At 47.5% G+C, this 16,222-nt stretch overlaps 1 protein-coding gene across 1 annotated transcript in view; it reads left to right on the top strand.

The window, feature by feature from the left end:
• Nucleotides 1-11,831, top strand: part of LOC137538238 (cytochrome P450 2J6-like) — a 199,861-nt gene extending 188,030 nt beyond the window's left edge. Inside the window, exon 9 of the mRNA XM_068260286.1 lies at nucleotides 11,546-11,831. Within this exon, the coding sequence (XP_068116387.1) occupies nucleotides 11,546-11,733 (188 nt within the window). The 3' untranslated portion in view covers nucleotides 11,734-11,831. The remainder of the gene's footprint in view (nucleotides 1-11,545) is intronic.
• Nucleotides 11,832-16,222: the final 4,391 nt, after the last annotated feature.

Here is a 16,222-nt window from a genome sequence, read left to right on the forward strand (position 1 = left end):
TTCAATGACCAGAGGTTAGCGCCCTATTTTATTACCCGGAAAACAAGACGCTGGTATAAGAAAGTGTCTTTTTATCTGATTCAATTGGCAGTTTTGTTCTCTACAGTAAGGCTGGGAGAACTGGATCTTTCCTCCAATTTCAGGAACAGATCATTCTGGACATCCTGTATCCAGGAGGTGCCAGCCCCCCCCCCCCCCCCAGATGCAACTAGCCGACTGCATGGTAGGCATTATGCCTATCAGATTCTGTGTGCCCCAGGTCAACGCATCCGAAGAAAACATTGTCGTGTCTGCAGCAGGACTGGAAGAAGGAATGACACCAGTTTTTATTGTCCCTGCTGTCCTGATCAGCCTGGCCTATGCGTAGGGGAGTGCTTTGAGAGGTACCACGAGCAGGTACACTATTAGAACCTAGGGAACTCCAGACATAGGAGTAGGCACACACTCAGTGGTCTTTCGCACATTGTCCCAGGTGGAGGAGAGGTGAGCTTGAAAACCAAAAAAACGGGTAATCATAAAAGTCGGAAGAAGGATCGGTTTCCATGCTTGATATTGCTGATCTGTCCTGGGTTGGCGATATAAGACGGCATGTTTGAATTTCCTTTGAGTGTGAACACCCCCGGTTTATATGTGATTTGGGCCTATGATGATGCTTTAATGCACAGAGTCATCTCTATTGGCAGGCATATTGCTGTATCCTACAGGCATAATGCTGTATACTAAAGTTCTGAGGCCCCGTCACATAAGTTGGTGGCTCACCCTGAGTGCAGGGTGGCACGGGGTGTCTCTCTCCTGAGGTTATCACTGCCATTGATGTGGAGGAAGATCTGCCATTGATGTGGAGCAAGGTATGTTTGCCGTTCATTTTTCCTTTCAGCCCAGAGTGCATTACTTGTATACCCAATATAAGGAGTATAGCAGAAACTCCTAATACTGGCCATACATGTAATGATTGCAGAGACCCTAAAATGCCAGGACAGACACCACAAATGACCCCATTTTGGAAAGAGGACACCCTAAAGTATTATGTGAGGTGCACGGTGAGTTCATAAAAGATTTTAGTTTTTGTCACAAGTTAGCAGAATTTTTTATTTTTTTTTAACAAAGTGTCATTTTCCGTTAACTTGTGACAAAAAATAAAATTTTCAATGACCTCACCATTCCCCTCATGGAATACCTTGTTGTGTATTCTTTCCAAAATGGGGTCATTTGTGGGGTTTGTTAACTGTCCTGGCAAGTGGGCGGGGTGCTAAATTTTGAGCACCCCTGTAAAGCCTAAAGGTACTCATTGGACTCTGGGCCCCTTAGCGCAGTTAGGGTGCAAAAAAGTGCCACACATGTGGTATCGCCGTACTCGGGAGAAGTAGTACAATGTGTTTTGGGGTGTATTTTTACACATACCCATGCTGGGTGGGAGAAATACCTCTGTAAATGACAATCTTTTGATTTTTTTTTTACACACAATTGTCCATTTACAGAGGTATTTCTCCCACCCAGCATGGGTATGTGTAAAAATACACCCCAAAACACATTGTACTACTTCTCCCGAGTACGGCGATACCACATGTGTGGCACTTTTTTGCACCCTAACTGCGCTAAAGGGCCCAAAGTCCAATGAGTACCTTTAGGATTTCACAGGTCATTTTGAGAAATTTCGTTTCAAGACTACTCCTCACGGTTTAGGGCCCCTAAAATGCCAGGGCATTATAGGAACCCCACAAATGACCCCATTTTAGAAAGAAGACACCCCAAGGTATTCCGTTAGTAGTATAGCGAGTTCATAGAAGATTTTATTTTTTGTCACAAGTTAGCGGAAATTGATTTTAATTGTGTTTTTTCACAAAGTGTCATTTTCCGCTAACTTGTGACAAAAAATAAAATCTTCTATGAACTCACAATACTCCTAACAGAATACCTTGGGGTGTCTTCTTTCTAAAATGGGGTCATTTGTGGGGTTCCTATACTGCCCTGGCATTTTAGGGGCCCTAAACCGTGAGGAGTAGTCTTGAAACGAAATTTCTCAAAATGACCTGTGAAATCCTAAAGGTACTCATTGGACTTTGGGCACCTTAGCGCAGTTAGGGTGCAAAAAAGTGCCACACATGTGGTATCGCCGTACTCGGGAGAAGTAGTATAATGTGTTTTGGGGTGTATTTTTACACATACCCATGCTGAGTGAGAGAAAGATCTCTGTAAATGGACAATTGTGTGTAAAAAAAAATTAAAAAATTGTCATTTACAGAGATATTTCTCCCACCCAGCATGGGTATGTGTAAAAATACACCCCAAAACACATTATACTACTTCTCCTGAGTACGGCAATACCACATATGTGGCACTTTTTTGCAGCCTAACTGCGCTAAGGGGTCCAAAGTCCAATGAGCACCTTTAGGCTTTACAGGGGTGCTTACAATTTAGCACCCCCCAAAATGTCAGGACAGTAAACACACCCCACAAATGACCCCATTTTGGAAAGTAGACCCTTCAAGGTATTCAGAGAGGGGCATGGTGAGTCCGTGGCAGATTTCATTTTTTTTTTGTCGCAAGTTAGAAGAAATGGAAACTTTTTTTTTTTTTTTTGTCACAAAGTGTCATTTTCCGCTTACTTGTGACAAAAAATAATATCTTCTATGAACTCACTATGCCTCTCAGTGAATACTTTGGGATGTCTTCTTTCCAAAATGGGGTCATTTGGGGGGTATTTATACTATCCTGGAATTCTAGCCCCTCATGAAACATGACAGGGGGTCAGAAAAGTCATAGATGCTTGAAAATGGGAAAATTCACTTTTTGCACCATAGTTTGTAAACGCTATAACTTTTACCCAAACCAATAAATATACACTGAATGGGGTTTTTTTTTTATCTAAAACATGTTTGTCCACATTTTTCGCGCTGCATGTATACAGAAATTTTACTTTATTTGAAAAATGTCAGCACAGAAAGTTAAAAAAATCATTTTTTTGCCAAAATTCATGTTTTTTTTGATAAATATAATAAAAAGTAAAAATCGCAGGAGCAATCAAATAGCACCAAAAGAAAGCTTTATTAGTGACAAGAAAAGGAGCCAAAATTCATTTAGGTGGTAGGTTGTATGAGCGAGCAATAAACCGTGAAAGCTGCAGTGGTCTGAATGGAAAAAAAAGTGGCCGGTCCTTAAGGGGTGTAAAGCCCTAGGTCCTCAAGTGGTTAAGGGTGATGTGGCTGCACAACGCAATCAAGGTACCACTGGCAGTAACCCTCCTCCTCCTAAGTCCACGCAGGCAAGGACAGGACGCTCCAGCAATCTCTGGGTGATGTCGGACATGCGGACATTCTTTAGTCCAACTCCTCACCATAGTCCTTCCGGATCCACACTCCACCAACGCCTGGACCGGCAGGTAGCCGACTACCTGGCCTTGAGTGTGGATGTAGACACTGCAAAAAGCGACGATGAACCCTTGGACTACTGGCTGCGCAGGCTTGACCTGTGGCCAGAGCTGTCCCAATTTGCCATACAACTTCTCTCTTGCCCTGCTGCAAGCGTCCTGTCAGAAAGGACCTTCAGTGCAGCTGGAGGCATAGTTACTGAGAAGAGAAGTCGTCTAAGTCACGACAGTGTTCAGTACCTGACCTTAATCAAAATTAATGAGGAATGGATCACGGAGGGCTACTGCACGACCGAAGACTAAGTCAGTCCCCACACACAGCATCTCTGCCTGCAGGCTTCTTGCCTTCTCCGCCACCACCAACAGGGTCCAGGACTCTAGGCGGATTCCTGAATTTTTAAGGCCGCTGCTAGCAGCGGCCACTACACTAATTTTTCTGGTGCGTGTACATGCCTGCCTAATTTTTCTGGCTGCACTGCGGGCGGCTGCAACAAATAAACAAAAGGCATGTACATGTGCCCATCCCCCTTCGTGATCATTACTTTGCCGCGGTGAAGGGGCTTGCGTATCACAATGTAGCAATGACCGCCGGCTATTTGAGTGTCTCGGGTGGGGGTGGGACACAAAAGATAATAAGGTCGTTGCTTCATTGTGGTCAGACCAAATTTGATCAGCTGGACAGTCACTGTTGTTCTATCATTGAGCTACCACAGCCCCGTCGACCATATGGCCTTGAAAAACGCCACGGCCTACACTCTGGCCACGGTGCGCACCAGTCCAGCACGGCCATCACTACGCAAACAGCCGTTTGCGGGGCATTACACAGTGAGTTTGGTGTGTCAGTGTGAAGCAGAATTCTAATTACACTCCCTGATTGATGTATACCCATGCAAGATGTTTTAAAGCACTTTAGGCCTGCAATTTAGCATTCAATGTGATTTCTGCCCTTAAAACGCTGCTTTGCGTCAAATCCAGATTTTTCCCCGGGACTTTGGGCTTGTATCCCACTCCACCATGCCCCCCTCCAGGTGTTATACCCCTTGAAACATCTTTTCCATCACTTTTGTGGCCAGCATAATTTTTTCTATTTTTCAAAGTTCGCAGCCCCATTGAAGTCTATTGCGGTTCGCAACTTTTCCGCGAACCGAACCTTCCGCGAAGGTTCGCGAACGGGATTCGCGAACCGAAAATCGGAGGTTCGCGACATCTCTAGCACCCAGTAGTCCAGGGGCTAATCGCTGCTCAGAGTGTCTGTACCCGCACTTTTGGCCAGGTAGTCGGCTACCTGCTGGTCGAGGCGTTGGTGGAGGGTGGATCCGGAAGGGCTAAGGCGAGGCGTTGGAGTAAAGAATGTCCGCATGTCCGACATCACCATGAGATCACTAGAGCGTCCTGTCCTTGCCTGCGTGGACGTCGGAGGAGGAGGAAGATTATTGGCAGTGGTCCCTTTATTTCGTTGTGCTGTGACATCACCCTTAAACACACTCATTCCACTTGATATTTTTTTTATACGGGGGTCCCTCAACAGGCTGGACAGCATGAAAGACCCCATCTGCACAAAGTCGGATGCCGACCTACTAGCCATCTCCTCTTGTTCTTCCTCAGTGATGTCAGGTAAGTTCTCCAGCCACGAACAATACCACAGGAAAGGTGGGCAGCACAAGCCTCCTGCGACGCCTGCTGCGGTTGTTCTTCCACCTCCTTCTCAAAGCCACCTTCCTCCTCTGACTCCTCTTCCCCAGACGATGCCTCCTTCTCCTCCCCCCTCCTCTGTGATGCCGCAGATGTTAATGATGATGCAGGTGATGTTTCCAACAAATCTTCCTCCTCTTCCTGTTCATGCTCCTCTACAGCTTGATCCACCACTCTACGCACGGCACGCTCCAGGAAGAAAGCATATGTGATCAAGTCGCTGATGGCTACTTCACTTCGACTTACCAGGTTTGTCACCTCCTCAAACGGGCGCATGAGCCTGCAAGCATTACGCATGAGTGTCCAGTACTTCGGCAAGAAAATGCCCAGCTCCCCACAGCCTGACCTTTGACCGTAGCTGTAAAGGTAGTCGTTGATGGCTTTCTCCTGTTGTAGCAGGCAGTCAAACATGGGGAGCGTTGAATTCCAGTGAGTCGGGCTATCGCAAATCAAGTGCCTCACCGGCAAGTTGTTTCTCTGCTGAATATGGGCCAAGAATGCCATGGCCATGTAGGAACACCTGAAATGCCCACACACCTTCCTGGACTGCTTCAGGACCTCCTGTAAGCCTGGGTACTTACACTAAAATCTTTGGATTTTAGGATTGAGCACATGTGCCATGCAGGGTACATGTGTCAACTTTCCCAAACTCAAAGCCGACAAAAGATTGCTGCCGTTGTCACACACCACGTTGCCGATCTCCAGTTGGTGCGTGGTCAGCCACTGATCCACCCGTTTGTTCAGAGCAGCCAGGAGAGCTGCTCCAGTGTGACTTTGAGGCAAAAAATGTCCAAAATGGTGTGACACCGTCGTACCTGGCATGCAGCATAGGCCCTGGGGAGCTGGGGATGTGTAGTTGGAGAGGAGATCGCAGCACCAGTAGAGTGGCACTGCCACTCAGCCGAGGAGGATGACAGCAAAGAGGATGTAGCAGGAGGAGTAGGAGGAGAAGGAGAGGAGGTGGCAGCAGTCCTGCCTGCAAGCTGTGGAGGTGTCACAACTAGGTCCGCTGCACAGCCATGTACTCCCTGCTTGCCAGCGGTCACCAGGTTGACTCAATGGGCTGTATAAGTAATGTACCTGCCCTGACCGTGCTTTGCAGACCAGGCATCCATAGTCAGATGGACCCTTGACCCAATGCTGTGTGCCAGAGATGACACTACTTGCCTTTCAACATCAAAGTACAGTTTGGGTATCGCCTTTTTAGAAAAATAATTGAGGCCTGGTATCTTCCACTGCGGTGTCTCGATCGCCACGAATTTTTGGAAGGCCTCAGTAGCAATATGGTAGCAGCTGGCGAGCTAACAGTTCCGCCAAGCCAGCTGTCAAGCGCCGGGCAAGGGAGTGACTGGCAGACATTGGCTTCTTCTGCTCAAAGATTTCCTTAACGGACACCTGGCTGCTGCTGTGGGCAAAGGAGCAGGAACCGCTCAAGGTGAGAGGCAAAGTGGAGGAGGGTGGCTGTGAGGGTGCAAGGGATAAAGCGGCTGATGATGCTGCACCTGAAGGAGGAGGAGGAGGCGGGGGGTGGCTTTGCGTTTTTGTGCTGCTTTTCCTCGGGTGGTCATCCCATTGCTGTTTGTGCTTTCTCACCATGTGCCTTCGTAAGGCAGTTGTCCCTACGTGGGTCTTGGTCTTTCCACGACTCAATTTTTGGTGGCAGAGAGTACAGATGGTATTGCTCTCATCTGAGTCAGACACACAAAAAAATTCCACACCGCTGAGCCCTGGGATGATGGCACTTTGGTGGTGGAGGCAGCAGGTAGGTGGTGGAGGTAGGGCATGTTGGCTGGCTGTCCACAGGTGGTGATTACATGCTGCCGGACATTGCCATGAGCTGTTTCTGATGACGAACTCCCCCTGCTTCTTTCAGCAACTCGTCTCCTCCTACTCCTCTCTGACTCCCCCTCTGAACTGTCCCCCTGTTCATCTTGTCTATTGGGATTGGGAACCCACGTGACATCCACGGCAGTATTCTCATCATCATCATAATCATCTTCCACAGCTCTGCTTGTATCAGACACCTTCAAAACTGCACCAAAAACAGGTACTTCATCATCCTCACACCTTATGTCCATACTGATGCCTAACTCAGACATATGAGATGGTGGTGTAACTTGCTTAGCGTCCTCATCTTGTAACAATAATGGCTGTGGATCAGTTAATTCCCCACCAAATAACTCCTGCGAACTGTCAAATGGAGCGGATGTGGTGCTAGTAGTAGCAGTGGTGGCTGCCAGCTGAGAGTTAAGTGGGGTGCCAGAATCGGAGCAGGAGGAGGAAGATATGTCACAGTTCCGTGCGGAAGCTGAGGAAGATGAGGTGTTCTGTGTTAAATAGTCAACTACATCCTGACAATCTTGGGAGTTGATGGCATGTGCCTTCTGAACACTTTACTTTGGTCCAGGGCCGCACAAAATCATGTCAGCACAACCTCGAACAGATCTGCCGGGTGGCCTGCCTCTGGCTTGGCCTATGCCTGTTGTTTTGTCCATATTGGGGGGGGGATGAACTGAAAGGTATGCACTGACTTGACTAATACAATGTGCAGTCACAGAGATGCACTGAAAGGTACTGACTGCTGGTACAATACAATATGCAGGCACACAGATGCAGTGAAAGGTATGCAGTGACTGCTGGTATAATACAATGTGCAGTCACACATGTGCAGTGAAAGGTACTGACTGCTGGTATAATACAATGTGCAGGCACACAGATGCAGTGAAAGGTACTGACTGCTGGTATAATACAATGTGCAGGCACACAGATGCAGTGAAAGGTACTGACTGCTGGTATAATACAATGTGCAGTCACACAGGTGCAGTGAAAAGGTATGCAGTGACTGCTGGTGGTATAAAACAATGTGCAGTCACACAGGTGCAGTGAAAAGGTATGCACTGACTGCTGCTATAATACAACGTGCAGTCACACAGGTGCAGTGAAAAGGTATGCAGTGACTGCTGGTGGTATAAAACAATGTGCAGTCACACAGGTGCAGTGAAAAGGTATGCACTGACTGCTGCTATAATACAACGTGCAGTCACACAGGTGCAGTGAAAAGGTATGCAGTGACTGCTGCTATAATACAATGTGCAGTCACACAGGTGCAGTAAAAAGGTATGCAGTGACTGCTGCTATATACAACGTGCCGTCACACAGGTGCAGTGAAAAGGTATGCAGTGACTGCTGGTGGTATGATACAATTTGCAGACACACAGGTGCAGTGAAAAGGTGTGCTGAATGTGCTGGGCCTGGCACAGTATAGCAATTAGCAAGAGCCAGCTGCGACAGACAGGGCTGTATATGCAGTGTCAGTGGGCCACACACAAAAAAAAAACACATCACAAGAACATTAGCTCTCAAAAGAGTTGTTTTGGTGGTGGCTTTAAGCAACAAATATCAGCAAGGAGCAAGCTAACAAGACCTAACTAAGCTTTCCCTATCTCTTCTCTCACTAAAACAGCAGCACACAGAGTGAGAACATGGCCAACGCTGCTGCCTTTTATAAGGTGGGGGAGAGAGAGTGGGGGGGGACAGGGAGATGGGGGGGGGGGGAAGAGGGAGGAGGAGAGGAAGAAGAGGAGAGAGCGGGACGAGGAGGAGAGAGAGAGAGACAAGTCGCCTGGGTGACCTATCTGCTCTCTTGACACATGACACTGCTGGCTGCTGCCTGGGGGGCTGGGCTGTGTCAGCACTGTTTTTCACTGTGTGCACACACCACACAGGATAGGCAGAAATTATGGCAGACCAGTCGTTTCCTACACAGAAGCAGCACATTAATCCCCCTGGCTGTGCTGATGACAACGTCTCCGCATTCCCCCTTGCTGGCTATCGATTGCAGGGATGAGTACAACTGACAGGCAATACAGCCTTTCAAATCTCCCTCCTGCCTCAGTCCCCACCAGCCTGCGCGCATACACAAAGTAAACAGCCAGGCAGGGCCGGCCTTAGGTTTCACAGCGCCCTGAGCGAAGCCTGATTATGGTGCCCCCCCTTTTCATCCTCTACATACACACACACATTCACCTTTTCTCCTAGGAAAGTATTTCCCAACCTTTTTGAAGTTTGACACATCATGCCAAATGCTCACATCTCAGTGACACACAGGGCCGGATTTGTACTTTGTTCGCCACCAAGGCCCACTTTGACCGGCTGCCCTTAAAAGCCAGATGAAACTGCCAGATAGATAGATAGATAGATAGATAGATAGATAGATAGATAGATAGATAGATAGATAGATAGATAGATAGATAGATGTAGGTAGGTATAGATGATGGATGGAGGGATGAATAAATAGAGAGCGAGGGAAGGGAGACATATGTACAGCGGTACGGAGGATGTTGGCACTATAATAACAAAAAAAATAATAATATAGGGATGGAACACACACACACACACACACACACACACACACACACACACACACACACACCACACACACCACACACACACACCACACACACACACGACAGACAGATATAGGGATGGAGAGAGAAACATAGAGGGAGGGGGAGAGAGAGAGAGATAGGGATGGATGGATAGATAGATAGGTAGATAGACAAGATATAGGAATAGATCACCTAGGGACATAGATAGATAGAGAGAGAGAGCTATAGGGATGGATGGATGGATGTTTTGGGGAGATAGAGAGACAGACAGATATAGGGATGGATGGATGGGAGGAGTACAGAAAGGGGGAAGAGAGACAGAGAGAGAGAGAGTAAGTGTACTGCTGCACAAAGTCCGGTCCATTAGCGCTGCATTTTTATCTATGTAAAGCCCCCTGAGTGACTCACCTGCCTTTCTGCTGTCCCCCTTGCTTGCAGTTTGCTGGCACTCTGTGGGAGCTGTGCGATGTGCTCCTGTCACACAGACCTGTGGACTGCAACAAGTTCCCCTCTGTGGTGGCTCCCTCCATCCCCGAAACTCAGACTGCCAGCCCTGTAGTTCAGCGGTGGGTGGCCCAGCAGCATTAATTGCAGAGCAAGTGAAGCCGCTGTATACTTCAAATACAGGAAGTACTTATTCAGGAAATTAACACTTCCTGTATTTGAGATACATAGTGCCACCACTAGGCTCCCTCTGTCATCACAGCTGCCGATTCACTCTCAGCTGAACAGGGCTGACAGTGAGTGCCGGAGATCGGAGGGAGCCGCGAGTGAGGGGAATAGAAACCCCTGCACATGCGCCCTTTGGAAGCCTGAACCCTGAGCGGCCGCTCCGGTCGCACAGGTCAAAGGCCAGCCGGGCAGCCAGGGTCGGGGCAACACTCTCTCTCCTGAACGGCTGAAATTATTCCCAGCAAGCCAATCTAGGAAGAGAGACAGGGGTATTGCAGTCTGCGGCTCTGCAGGGAAATTTACCAGCAAATACCGGCACAGTTTACATGAGAAGCGCGGCTGGCAGGCTGACACAAGGGGACACTGGTCTTGCACAGCTTATCGCGCAGCGTACCCCTGGCTGTGGTCTCCCCCAGGGGGTACGCGAACTACGTGTTGAGAAACCCTGGTGTAGAGGGTCAAAGTTTAGCCCAATGATGTGGTATAGGGGGCAGGTCAACCTCGCTAAAAGTTAGTGCGAACCCGTGAAATTTGGAGAACCGTTCGGGCCATCTCTAGTCCTAGATGGACAGAGCCCACTTTTGCTGAGGAGAAGAGCAGAGGAAGCCATAGGCCAAAGACAGCTTTGCTGGCACGATACTTGGGCAGCACACTCAGCACATATACTCAACTCTGGGAGCTAGGAAGAGGAACAGTCACAAATGGCTGCAGACTACAGGACACGTGAGAGGAATGCAGTCTAAACCCTGCCTCATGTCACTGCTGTAAGCTTCTGAGTGCAGTGCTATGAGGCAAAGATTAGATTGTAAGGGCCTGAGTGCAATAAGGGATTAGACTGTTAAATCCTATCACTGCACTCAAGGATTTACAGTCTAATCTTTGCACTAAAGAATTTATAGTCTAATCCCTGCCTCACATCACTGACCTCAGTAGTTTGGGGCGAAGCTCCACAAGACGCTCCTGCACCATGGACGGACCAGGTTTAGTATATTTTTTTTTCCCTTGGTATTTGTCCTCTAAACCTAGGTGCGTCTTATGGTCCGAAATATACGATATGGGCATAACTGAAAAAGAAAAAACACTTACGGTACTTGGGATGATGACATTTGTGCTTCATCTGAAATGTTGAGCTCAGTCTAACATTGGCATACAAGGCTAGTGAATGGTCACTCCATTAGGATTCCACACACCACTAAAGATCTTGAAGGGGTCAGAGTCGTGTACTCAAACCAGAGTTTAAAGCCAGGGCGGTGGAGTCGGAGTTGAGGTGTTGGAGCAACTTTGGGTTACTGGAGTCAGTCGGTGGTTTCATACACTGAGAAGTTGGATCATTTTTGTACAGACTCCACAGCCCTGGTTAAAACGTTCTGTATCGCATTCAGCAGCCTTTTAGATGTTACATTGACCAGTTTTTCTTTTACCTTAGGTCCACGTGTTTGTCTTGGGGAGAATCTTGCCCGCATGGAGATCTTTCTTTTTTTCACGACTATGCTGACGCATTTTGAATTCCACTGGCCGGATCCCAAATCTCTCCCAGATTTCACACCTATATTTGGGTTGATTCAAGTGCCCAAATGTTTCAAGATGAGGCTGGTGCCCCGAGCCTTGAACTGATCATACGTGGGGATAAATGGACAATTCCACTTCCATGCACATCTCCACTGACCCTGGAATCATCTGTCAACTAATAAATTAAATGCTAGAACCTTTTATTTGCTTGCAGGGCTTCCACTTCCTGAGATTTTCACGTTAATATTTCTGTTCAGTTTTAATGTGGAGCCAAACAAGAGGACCACAGCACAACTTAAATGATAACTATTTCTGACATGTCTTCTCAGTTTTGAATGAGGTTGTTACTATACTCTGAGAACTGTTAGTGAATACACTAATGTATGACTGCATGCACTGATGACCGTATGCCAAATACAGATGACCCCTACTCACAAACAAGTTCTGCTCTGGGAGATTATTTGTTGAATAAGTTGCATTTGTTTGTAATTTGTGTCCTGTGTTAAACATAGTGAAATGCTGATAAACGATTTGCTTCCGGACAACACTGGATTTGGACATATAGTATATACTATGGTTTTGGTTGTTTTCAATGTGCTTTTTAAAGGATACGTTAATCCCAAAAATATTTTTGATGCCCTGTTTGTGTGTGGGGAGTAGTGCAGAGGTTTATCACACCTCCCTTTCCCTGGAATCAGCCTCCATTTTGCTGCAGCCTATTCCCACGTCTGGTCGGCGGGGTCGGGGCATGCGCAATATGTCTACGGGAGTACACGCGCGCTCCTGCAGGTAGATGTGCACAGCGCATGCACGCGCACTGAACTTGAGGTCGGCTCGGTCACAAGGTGCTCAAGCGAGAGGGCACATGCGCCGGGTATGTCTTTCTGCAGGAGTTTGCGCATACTGCCGTGGACATGCTGCGCATGCGCCGACCACACCAACCAGGACTTCTGAACAGCCCGCTTTGCAGCAAAATGGAAGCTGACATTGGGGCAAGGGAGGTGCGTTTAACCTCTGCACTACTTCCCATACACAAACAGGGCGTCATTTTAGCCATATTTTTAGGACTAAGGTATCCTTTAAGTGTATTAACCTACTTATGACAGTTTATACTATACTGTAAATTTGTTAACAACAAAAATGTGTAATAAAAAAAACCAGTATTGTATATTTTGTACATGGAGACAACTTTGTTTTTACCTCTGAAATGTTGTAACTCAAGTCATAAGTAAGCAGTGTCGGACTGGGTAGTGGAAAAACTGAGGAAAATGCACCTGCTGGCCAAGGAGCAGAAACCATTTGTTATCACTCCAAATACAAACCTACAGCGAGTCTTCACTGTGAGCAGCAACACCTGATTACTGCTGCTTGGCCAGCAAGTGGATTTCCTCAGCTTTTCCAGCTCCCAGTCCAACACTGTAAGTAAGTAAAGGACTATCCTTATCTGGTTTACAAAACTGTCATGGCATTCCTATATGACATAAAAATCATAACTTTTCAGAGCTTTGCAATTGAAAAGGTACCAAACTGTAGGTGAAAAAGTACTATCAAAATTATTTTGAATATTGTCTTGTTTGCCGGTGGTTTAAAAAGTATTTTATTGTCAAGTTGAGAAAATATCATGTTGGAGAAACCATTTGTAACGATCGGTGTCAGCACACAGAGAGAATCTGATTATTGGTGATCTGCAGAATCACCAAGAATACAGATGTATACCTGATTATTGATGATCTGCAGAATCACCAATAATACAGATATATCGCTAACCTCTGGACACCTATATAGTGTGAGTGTTTGGTTGCAACAGTAATGACTTTGAGTAGGACCACCCGAGGAGCAGGCAGTCCTTGGCAGTATGAGGAATACCTCCCTCTGGGAAGTATGAAGACCTTCCAGCAGCCTGAGACTTCCAAGGGGATGGAGCCCCAGGCTGAATAGCAGGAAGGCCGTGTGGCTAACTGACCCCTGGAAGGTGGGCGTCACAGGTAGCACTGAAGGCTAATCTCTCTAGAGAGAGTGATAGCTCGCAAGGTCGGGCAGGCTAGGTCGGCAACACACGGGCAGATAAAGTACAGAGACAGTAGACTGATTCAGTAACCGGGGACAGGCAGGGTTTGGCAACAGGAAGGCAGATATGCTGAGGTACCAAATCAGAAAGCAAGAGCAAGGTCAAAAGAGCAAATGGTCATAACAGGTAACAAAAAGATTCCTAGTCTGGGGTGTGAGGTCCGTGGTCTCAACACCCAGGAACTAGTCTAAGGTATAACACAGTATTGACACAGAATTCCTAAGCTGGGGTGTGAGGTCCGTGGTCTCAACACCCTGGAACTGATCTAAAGTATAACACAGTAATCCTAAGCTGGGGTGTGAGGTCCGTGGTCTCAACACCCTGGAACTAGTCTAAAGTATAACACAGAAGTAATCTGGCTCAGTGTGAATCCCCAGGTCCTCCTGTTCTGTCTGGTTCAAGACTATGGTCTGAGTGCTTTCATGTAAGTGTTCGCAACGGCAGACAACTTGAGACTGACCAGCAATGACTATATATAGAGCGGCGCCCCCTGGTGCCACCCAGCGCTGATCAACCAATAGCCGCCCGTTCTGAGATCAGCTGACCAGCCTGGTCAGCTGATCCCTCTCCGTTTGTCATAAAGGTTCCGCCTCTCAGCCCGCGCGCACGTATTCCTCAATCTGTGTGCACTAGAAGGCCCAGCCACATCAGCCGCATGCCGCGGCGTGTAAACTGCTGAGCTGAAGGCAGAACCAGCCGCCTCGCTGCCAGTCCGTGCGGCGGCTTTTCCGCAATCTGGACTCCGGACACTTCCCACCAGGCTTCCCAGGATGTGAGTCATGAAACTCCTTCTTTAATTCCTCTGCGTTCATGCGACAATCTGGCACCCAAGTTCTCTCCTCTATGCCATATCCCTTCCAGTGAACCAGATACTGCATGGAGTTCTGCACTAGCCGGGAGTCCAGAATCTTTTCTATCTCATACTCAGGTTGGTCATCAATCAACACGGGGGGGGGGGGGGGAGCGGAATCCACGTGTACTGCCGGCTTAAGCAAAGACACTTGGAATGATCTTACACCTCGCATGCTGGTAGGGAGATCAATAGCATAAGTGACATTATTAATTTTTCTGGTCACTGGAAAAGGACCTATGAATCTAGGGCCCAGTTTGGGTGACAGTTGTTTCAGAGCCAAATGTCGTGTGGACACCCAGACCAAATCCCCTGGAGAGAATTCCCATTCTATGGATCGTCACTTGTCAGCCTGTTTCTTCTGGTTCTGAAAAGCCTTCCCCAAATTTCTCTTAACCATTCCCCAAATTTGTTTCAAGGCCCACTGCCAATCCTCCAGGGCTGGAAATGGAGTAGACGCTACTGGCAATGGGGAAAACTTGGATGACCTTCCCGACACCACCTGAAATGGGGAAAATCCTGAAGAGGAACTTTTCAGATTGTTGTGTGCAAATTCTGCAAACGGCAAAAACTTTACCCAGTCGGTTTGTGCATCTGCAACATAACATCTGAGAAACTGTTCCTGGGACTGGTTGACTCTTTCGTACTGGCCATTGGTCTGTGGGTGGTAGCCTGATGAAAAAGAAAGATCCATGTCCAACTGATGGCAAAATGCCCTCCAAAACATAGATACGAACTGGACTCCCCGATCTGACACTACATTTTCCGGAATGCCATGCAGCCGGAAAATGTGCTGGATGAAGAGATCGCTACAAAAAAGACTTGCAGAGAGTATCTTCAAAACAGTATCAAAATTGTATATCTTGAACACCCTCTATAACTAACCCCTTATCCCCCCCTAAAAACACGGCCGTGTTTCATTTGGCCAGCTGACTTCACACACTCTCATCCACACCACTCATAATATTGCACAGATTAATAAGGTATCACTGCACCATAAACTTCAATCTCAAGGTGCTAATTCAGGTGCTGGTTGGTGGCAATAAGGGAGTAATGTCCTGTCACTGATTGTAACAGGTCTTCAGCTGAGGTATATCACATACTGCACAGGAGACTTGTTATAAGGGTAGCTTTTTAAGATTGGTGATCAGTTGGATTCATCTCATACATGTGTAGCAATGGTAACAGTCACTGTACCAACTTCCAGTTAGAAAGGTGCTTGACGTTCAGATCTATGCAACCTTGTAACTTAAGTTATACCATTCTCCACTGACTGCAATACGTTTCAATAGCAATACACAGTTCTCAAAAGCCAAGCAAAACACAGCTTGTTCAGGTGATATCACTTTCCACAGCTAGTGTACACCAAAAGCATCCAAAGCCATTATTAGCATGCCATGCAATGCGGACATACGAGAGCAGAATGCGTCATTGCCCTGCGGGCTCTCACCACCGCTGTTCATACTGTCTCCGTCTGCCTCGTTTTCCTGCTGGCCAGCAAAGATCCAAGTTTAACTGTGTTGCAGTCCTCCCAGCCGGCGCGCTCCCCTGCCGCCACTTCAAAGTGTATCAGTATGCGCCGCGGGTCGGCGTTCTGGTCAGCTGATCGTGACGGCCGTGTCACGTGACTAGTTTCGCTTGGCTGTCTCCAAGCTTTCTCAAACGCTGGTTGGGAT

This window comes from Hyperolius riggenbachi, chromosome 11 (genome assembly GCF_040937935.1).
Source record: "Hyperolius riggenbachi isolate aHypRig1 chromosome 11, aHypRig1.pri, whole genome shotgun sequence".
In the NCBI taxonomy this organism is placed as follows: Eukaryota; Metazoa; Chordata; class Amphibia; order Anura; family Hyperoliidae; genus Hyperolius; species Hyperolius riggenbachi.